Here is a 9,430-nt window from a genome sequence, read left to right on the forward strand (position 1 = left end):
GAGTGGCACAAGGGTAACGTTAGCAAAGCCTGCTTGGGCCTCCAAAAGTTTGAGTCCCCAATAAATTTTAATAGTGAATTTATTAATTATTTTATTTCACTTAAACCAATATTGAACATTATAATTTTTTAAAAAAAGAACAATCTACTTTTTATCAAGAATATTATTGAACTTTGAAAAACTCATAGCATTTTTTGGGGCATGTTTTAAAATAACATTATTATTTTTCCAAGCCATTCCAAAAGACCTAAAAAAAGACCTTATTTTTTGAAGACTCACTTTCATCATGACCTCGAAAAGACAATCCAAATCCCAAGAGGAACCTTGCCACATTAGTAGAAGCCTCTAAACGATTCGATGCTCACTTGTTGTTTTCTCAGATTGCTTATTAAAAGTAACTTGAATGGATTGAGATTGATTTTCAAAATCTAGCATCTTGTTGAAACACCTATTGTGGACACTATTTACTTCACCAACATGTAAATTGAATCGTTCCAAACTATGATTTCAAGTCTTAAAATCAGTTTTCGTGAAAAAATCACCTGCATTTTCCTTTACATAGTCATTTTAAATATTTAATACCGTATTTTTTACCCCCTGAACTATTTAATAATGTATTTTAAAGGTATATATGTGCCTACGTGGACATATTACTATTTATAATTTTGTATTATTTTTTATTTCCACGTGGACAAATATATATGTTTAAAATACGGTATTAAATTGTCTAGGGAGGTAATAGGTCCTCATGAAAGTTTAGTATCACAACAACAAATCCGACCAAAGTTGGGGTATTTTTCAGACCCTTATCCCTTTTAAATAAATAGCAACATAAGCAAAATACAACATATTTCTTCATACTACAACCATCTAGAATATGAACCCTTAAACCATGCCTTACAAAATCGACGCATTTTCGTTCCGAATCTAGTTTGAGGATATTCATTATCATTAATATCCGGTTAACAAGGCCCTCGTTGAATATAGTGTCTTCTCACTTCATCTCGTATTCTAAGGCTATATTTATCAATGGATATTCTTTCTCCAGGATCCTGTTTAAATTACTACAAATCAAACTCATCTATAAAACGCGAAGAATTGTCTCTAAAACTAGCACTTGGTTGAGAAGAATTATTTTTCGTCAAAAATCTATCCATCTCAAATCACAAGAATCAACAACAAATTATTGCAAAAAAAATACGCTTATAAAGAAGAACTTACCAATTTACGTAGAGATAATAGGAGTAGGACTTCAATTAAGAAAGGAATGAGACCGGATGACAAAAAAAAGGGTGGTTAAGAAAGGGGGTGGGGCCAGATGAGGTGGCAAAAACGAGTTTTGTTAAAAGCAATTTTTAAAAAGTTTTTTTTAAAGAGAAAAGGCTGAATTTTAAGTTAAAAAAATATTGCCTTCGCCGGGAATCGATCTCGCGTAGTCGCGCAGCGAGTTGGCGCATTTGACAAGTGCACCCACAACAACTTTTGTTTGTTAGGGTGCACAATTAAGTATATGTTCATTTTATCAACTGTCCATACATATATATATACAACTTTTTTAAAGAAGTTACGAGGTGCATGTAGGTCCGCCCCTGGATATAATACAATACAACATGTAACAACCATCCAAACAAGGTGTATTTACAGGTAACTGACTACCATGAAAAATATATATCACTACCATAAATAAAATTATAACTAATATGTTACGTTAACATGTTAAACTACATTGATAATATAATATATATTTTTATGTTAATGCCTGTAATATAATTCTTATGTATATATAGTTGTTGAACTGTGAGAACTTACTTGATAGAGAGAATCTGCGTTTTCGAAAATAAAATCACTAAAAGATGAATAAATATATATTCAGATTGTGGGATTTATATCTTGCTCTTTTTAAGAAGATTCAAGTTTATTACGGTTTAATTTACACCGATCTAGCAGTATATTACTTGGTCTATCCCCTCTAGGATACAAACAATCTAACAACGTTGTACAACTCAAACAACTTCAGATTAATTAAAGAGTCCAAAACTCCACCAAAAGAACACCTTACTTCAACATAATATTATTCTCATTTGTATAGAGATTAAGATGTAGACTTAGAATAATTTTTTTTTTGTCTCAACTCACTCTTTCGTTAAACATAATATAATACTTCGCATCTATTTCTCTTCAATATTTTTTTGTACACAAAACAAAGACTGTCACTAGTTATAAGTTAGAAATTCTTTTTGTAATGAATAGGAAGAATATTTGCAATGAATAGGAAGAATAAAGAAAAGTAAATTAGATAAATAAATAGCCTAAAGGTTACATAAGTTATAAGATAGAATAACAAGCAGAATAGTAAAGCCAAAAAAGCAAGAAGTCGTTTTCGTTCGATCGACGAAATCAATCGTACTTTCACTACTATGAACCAACTTTCATAAACCACCCATGGGAGAATAATGAGTTAGAGGGTATGGTTTCAACTCTCAATTCTGGTAAGCGTGACATATTCAAATTTCAACATTTCATCAACCTATATAAAAAAATCTTAACTTAAGTTGATCAAATATCACATGATCAAAAAGGGTGAAAATGAAAGAGGTGAGCTTTAAGGCTTTTAATAGTTCAGGATGAAACTAATAATTCATGTCAAATTTAGCAATCAAACGACTTATATCCGCAACCTTAAAATATGGAGAAAAGAAAAAAGAAACTAAATGGGCTTAAAGAAGTCTTTTACGTAAGTAAATCAGCCAACCCTCTCCGGTGCACTTGAGATTAACTTGGACATATGTTAGTTGATGAGGAAAGATAAATATCTTACAGCAGGGGTTGTAAGTGGGAATAACTTGGCCTGTAATGTCCAGCAAACAATTACAATCAAATGCTGAGGGAGATAAATATCTATTGTTGGCTCATCATTAAAAAATATTTATAACAAAAACTAGTACAAGAACTTCAACACCCATAATTTCGTACAACGCTAAAAATCATGAAAAATGTAACTTTAGACTTTACCACTCGAGCAAAATCTCAAAATTTAAAAAGTTAACTGTAAAAAACCTCACCCCCACCCCCACAGAACATCATCATCACGATCACATCCATGACATCTTCAGAAGAAGTGATGCAGTTTTTCAATACAGAAGTAGTTAACTCTCCCGTATTAATGTTATACGCGCAGAAAGTTTTCTTGTCCGGTTTCACGAAGAACAATAAAGAATTGTTAGCAAAAGTGATAAATGTCATTAGCTCCTTATTATCCGATTTCAAGTTCAAGAAACTCAGCTTGATGATCCGTGTTGTTTCATCCCATTTCAACTTTCTGTAATCATTTAATACCAAGACATGGAGCTCATCTTTTACCTGTCGAACGAATGAGAGCTGGCCATTCCAATCCATGAGACTAGTGCTGGTGAATAAAAAACCTTTAGAGAGACTAGTACGACCAATGTAGGTCTCATTAACCATATCCAAAACATCAATTTCTATATCAGTACAATCATCAATATGCCAAATGCAATAAGCAACTCCCATTCTAAAGAAAACCTGAATTTCGTTCCTCCTCTTATTCTTTTCATGATATAAGTTAGGTAGCTTTACATCTCGCCAACCGTAAGTAGTTTGATCACTCCCAATTCCAAGAGAGAGGATTTCATAACCATGCTGATGAACAGAAACCAACTTGACAGCTTGGCTATCCAAGACAAAATCCAAGGTGATGCGTAAACTAGGATTTTGTGGATTGGGTATATCAAGCCTTTGGTGTAATATAGAGCATTCAATGCGATATCTCTTAATAGAAGAATCATGAATGCTAGTAAATTCCTGGAGATATAAGCCTTGACTACTCGTAGTAATAATGTTAAACTCTACTGCGTCTCTTCTCCCGTTTTGAATGTCCTTCCAAAGTCTTTCCCTCTCCTTCAAAGTGCCTGACAGATCATCCAAATTTAAACCAGATTGTGAATTTCGATAATGAAGGAAGGCGAGATGAGGATGAAGAAACAGAGTATTCCATAGCTTGCAAACAGATCTAAATTTGAACAATGATGAGAGTGGCAAATAACTCAATACGTAGAATATTAATTTATCAGGAAGTTGCTGGTAATTCTCTTCATCCATTCTCATTCTCATTCCCATGCACATTCTGAAACATGAAAATCATATACTACTCAATTACCCAACCAACACAGAAGAAACGAGGAATTAAATCAAATTAGAAGATACAAACCTCGAGAGGTAATTAACTTTGATTTGAGACGAGTGTAGATGGATTTACCAATATACATCACGATTATTTATACTACATAATAATCCCTTCGTTTTTTGGTATCCCAAACCAATATCAATAAGGAATCCAAATCCAAACCTAATAAGGTTTTATAAAATAAAATTACTACTTTTAGATGGAAAAGACTCAAAAGTTTTTTGTTTTTAGGAATTGGAATTTTTATTTCTTTTATTTATTAATTTTTTGCTCAAAAAAACTAATTCTAGACCTAGCTAACACGCGAGAGCCTCTTTGTATTTTAAAAAACTTTAGGCTCTTTTTAAACTTTTTAAAACAGTCTTAATAGTTTTTTTTGTTTTTTGGAACACATCCTTCTTCATGTTAAGAGAATAAAAGACTGGAATATTTTTTTTTGACACTTGATATCTTGATATTTTTGCCTTGTTCAATAATTTTAGAGAGATTAAATAGGTCATGATCCTATCTGATTTTTAGTTCGAGCCCTGAGTAAATTTGAGCGGGTCATGACCCAATCCAATTTCTGTTTCAACTTATTTTAATATATCAAATTTCAACTAAATTCTCCTATTTGATTCTGAGAAAAAATTAGATAAAAGATAAATATGAATATTAGCTTTTGGGCCAAATTGATACTTGTGTCAAATCCCTAATAATATAATATTTGCAAACGTTATTTGCTTTGGATTTGGTTTCTTTATTGATTACTTATTGGTTTGGATACAAAAACAAGAGACCATGTGGTATAAATAAGTGTAAATTACATAAATTTCACTAGTTTAGATCCTAATTACTAGGAATTTTGATAGTTTTTTATATTATATTCTATATCATTTTCGGCTATTGGATATATATGTCGAGATACGTCAGATACGTGTATCAGTCGGGTGTATAAGGCCGAGATACACGACTTAAAGACTCAGATACGCATATCAGTCGGGTGTATAAGGTCGAGATACGCTATTTAAATACTTTTGAATTAAATGTTGTAACTTAATGCCTTAATTAGTGGAATAAATTATGGATACAATTGAAGCGAGATACATGTTTTAAAGCATTTTAATTAAATGATTATAACTTATTTGCTCAATCAATAGAGTAATTCACTACTGTAAACAACTTTTGAGGATCTACAACATAACAACTTCAAAAAAAAAACCGTTCATTCTTTTCGAGAAACATTAAGGGCCTGTTTGGCCATGCGTTATGAAATCATGATACGGAATCATGATATGATATCATAATATGAAATCATGAGATGAAATTAAAGTATTGTTTAGACATGCGATATTGAATTTTGTGTTGTACATTTTCTCATAAATATACGAATCTCATAAGTTGTGAAACTATTAAAATAACCCCAATTGTTTATTCATTCTTACCAAATAAACAAAAAATTATAAAATCGCAAAATAAATTATTACAAAGCTATTTGTTTTCCATTTAAGTAACGGTTTCATCAAATTGTAGTGTACCAATCTTTAATATATTCCCCTACATAGTATGAAAAATCTCCTCACGTTGAATTTGCATTTCTCGATCATATGACCGAGTAGATGAACCAACATTGTTATATTTTCATGCTCATATAGACCATAAATATTTCATCACTCCTTTGGTATTCTCGCAAATAATTATGTAACACTACACAAGTTATGACAATTTACACTTGTGTGTCAATATCATAATGGTTCATGTCTTGTTTCACTTGTGTGCAATTACACATTTTTAGTGCATTGAAGTAGTGATTATCAAACATACATCACCATTTTTCATATTAAATTGCTTTAAACATTTTCATGTGTAGCCGAAAGAGATTTTTTATTTTTTTAATATGAAAAAACAAAAAAGTATTACTCCTTCCATTCTTATTTATATTCACCAAATCAATTCTTACTTTATCATTTATGTTCATCAAATTTAAAGTAATAATAAAATTTATGTTGGTGAGAATAATAAATTTTAAAAAATAATGATGTGATTATAAATTTTATTTACATTTGAAATAAATGGTTAGTAAATATAAATGTGGAGTTGTTTTAACAAAATATAAACTTGTGGATCATTTTTTGTATTTAAAAAATTCAAATCATGATATGAAATTCTCATATCATGATTTTTGGAGAATATGGGATTCCATCTCATGATATGAAATCATGAGACGGAATTAGCATGAAATCGCATATCCAAACTCTTCTTCTTTTCATTAATTCAATTTTATTTCTTCAAATCTTGATCTCTGTTTTTTTCTCCCACAATAGCCATTTTTATTTCATTTCAAAACTGTGATAGTGATGCTGTTTTCACAATAGCTAGATTCATATACATATCGTGAAAAACTTCAAAAAATTATTTCATTCCAAATCACTTACTAAAATTCAAAAAATAACTTCAAATTTATATTTATATTCATATCTAGCATGATTTTAATCTTCAAATACTATTTTCGACTTGAAAACAGATATTATTTTTCACAATTCACAATGTTTATGTCCAAATCGTCCACTTAAATTGGCAAAAAGTAAGACCGGCAAAAGTAATATCCTAATCTGCAAAACTCATCAAAGGGAAACGTAATGTGGGCTCAAGAATTCTAAAGCCCACGACGCTTAATGAGTTAAGAACCAAAGCCCATTACAGTTTGTCCAGCCCAATAATAGTGCGGCGATATGGGCTTTATGAATTAAGAACCAAAAGCCCATTATTTTCCAGCCTAGGGCAATAATAGTGGGGCGTTATGGGCTTAATGAGTTAAGAACCAAAAGCCCATTACAGTCAACTTAGCCAGCCCAGGCCAATAATAGTGGGGCGTTATGGGTTTGATGAGTTAAGAACCAAAAGCCCATTACAGTTCCAACTTAGTCTGTGTTACGGATAATTGTCCAGCCCAGCCCAATAATAGTGGGGTGTGGGCCCGGTATCACGAGATGAGAACCGTAACGTTTGGCTATGTGTCTCCCTCTCAGCCTCTCTCCCGCCATTCCTTAAAACACCGTAAAAAAAACAGTTCCAAAACCAAGCTCGAAAATGGCAACTATTTTGACACTAAACCCACTTGCTATTCGACTATTCTCTTCAAATTCACAGCGTTATTCGGTACTTTCTTCGCATTTTCCAACTTCCAATATTTATGTTTTTAATTGTTCGTGATTCATTGTTATTTCCCTTTAAATGCAGTGTTACTTGCATAGAACAATGAGAATTGGGCAAGCAGGGATTCACTTTCAGACAAATTATCCAGTTTCTTTCATGGGTTTTCTGCAATTCAGCAAGAGGTTTGTCAAAATCTCTTTTATTCAAAATCTCTTAAGAACTCTCAAGTAATTGTGGTTATAAAATGAGACAAAGGGGATATTGTATTTCTGGATTCTGAACAAGAAATGAAGAATAAAACATTTTAACCCGAGAAAAGCATTAAACATAATGTGTCAATCTTCTATAAAAGTGTATAATAGTATATAAATGGTGCTTACACACAAATATGGGTTAAATCGGGTATAATTTGGTATAATAGTTTTATCGGGCTCTGTGGCGTAAATAGTTTCTCTAAAAACTCGTTTCCTTTTTCAAATTCTACCAAGAAAAACTCTACTAGAAAAGACAATTAATTAGTGATGTGCAACTACTTTTCCATTTCGTATTAGTTGACCTACTGATCATCAAGTTAATTGTTTGGGTATATTAAGCAGGAGAAATTTCATATGTGCAGTCAGTAAAGATGCTGAGGAATCTTTCAAAAAGACTGTGGAGGTTGATAGGCTTATAGATACACTGAGGGAGGCAAGTGATAAGGAAGTAAGTAGATTTTCTCACAATTTTCTTAAGGACTCTCCCACAGGCATATTTATATTGGTGGTGGCCGGGCCAACTTGCACGCACCTCGGCTAATCCACTACTTACGCGCTACCTCCTATTACTCTATTAGTACATGTAATGTGCAACTCTATTCTCTTAGGCTTAGACAAATGAGAAGCAATCACCTAACGTATTTTGCCTTGATATTTGAACCACGGTTTCCCATGGCCCATTTATGCTTGTTCTCAATCTTAGATTCTACTCATCTTTATTGTAATGCATCACATTTTGGAGATCAAACATGTTTTGCATTCCATCTGCTTATACTTATATTCTCAATTTTATTGTTCAAGGACATCGGATGCTTACCTTTAACTTCAAATTCTTCCCTTATGGGGGAAGACTTTTATTGAACTACGAGTCAATTGTTTATCTCACACTTTGTAAAAGGAAAGCTGGTTGATAATCAAAGCGTTCTATTGCGTCCACTTCCTAAAATGATCTCCTCATGAAACCTAGCTAAGTCAAATTAACTTAGTGAGTTTCAGATTTGGTATGGATTGGCATCAATGCTGTGAACTAATAATTCACTTTAGAGTAGTAACTAATAAGACCACAAGTAGAAAGGTAATTCTACCATCAGATGTATACTAGTAAAATATTACTGCAGTAAGTCCAGTAATTACTCGATGACAACAAGAACAGTTGCTTTCTGCTAGTTCTTATATGACATGCCTCTGATTTGCATTCACTTAAAGCATTTCGAGGGACCACTGGTGATTAGTTGGCAAGATAGCTAATAGGGAAAATCTACTGTGTACCTGCAGCAGCTTCTAATTTGCACTTCTCTTCATCTACCTACATTCTATTGCATGCAATATCTTGTCAGTTCAGAAAGCACATGGCAATGTTGTAGTCAACCATGAGCAGTGGCGGATCCAGGATTTAGAGTCCGGGGGTGCCAAATAAACTTATCGATTAAATTAATTTTATATTTGATTAAATTATTCGCCTTTTCGATATATATCATAAATCAATCAATAAAATATAAATAATAAGATATTACAAATCCACACTCCACACTAAAAGCATGAAGTTAACAAATTTAAAACTTTCAATAATATTACTATTTACTAATATTATAAATATTCAACATTCATTTACAATTGTCCTCGACGAGTTTTCATATTCTGAAAACGATCGATAATGACATCATTACTAACATTTATAAATACATCACGCTCTATGTAACACACTAGACAATCATTTAAATATTGATTACCAATACTATTCCGCACTTCATTTTTTATGTGCTTCATTGACGAAAATGCTCTCTCCACAGTTGCCGTAGCAACAGGTAAAATCAAAGTCAACTTTACAAGTAAATAA

The 9,430-nt window shown here is 32.1% G+C and overlaps 1 protein-coding gene across 1 annotated transcript in view; it reads left to right on the forward strand.

Annotated features, from left to right (window-relative positions):
* Nucleotides 1–7,222: 7,222 nt before the first annotated feature.
* The window catches only part of LOC102583684 (uncharacterized), a 7,692-nt gene continuing 5,484 nt past the window's right edge, over nucleotides 7,223–9,430 (forward strand). Inside the window, exons 1-3 of the mRNA XM_006361952.2 lie at nucleotides 7,223–7,342; nucleotides 7,424–7,521; nucleotides 7,936–8,041. Of these exons, the coding sequence (XP_006362014.1) occupies nucleotides 7,274–7,342; nucleotides 7,424–7,521; nucleotides 7,936–8,041 (273 nt within the window). The 5' untranslated portion in view covers nucleotides 7,223–7,273. The remainder of the gene's footprint in view (nucleotides 7,343–7,423; nucleotides 7,522–7,935; nucleotides 8,042–9,430) is intronic.

The sequence above is a fragment of the Solanum tuberosum genome, unplaced genomic scaffold (assembly GCF_000226075.1).
Source record: "Solanum tuberosum cultivar DM 1-3 516 R44 unplaced genomic scaffold, SolTub_3.0 scf00377, whole genome shotgun sequence".
Taxonomy (NCBI): domain Eukaryota; kingdom Viridiplantae; phylum Streptophyta; class Magnoliopsida; order Solanales; family Solanaceae; genus Solanum; species Solanum tuberosum.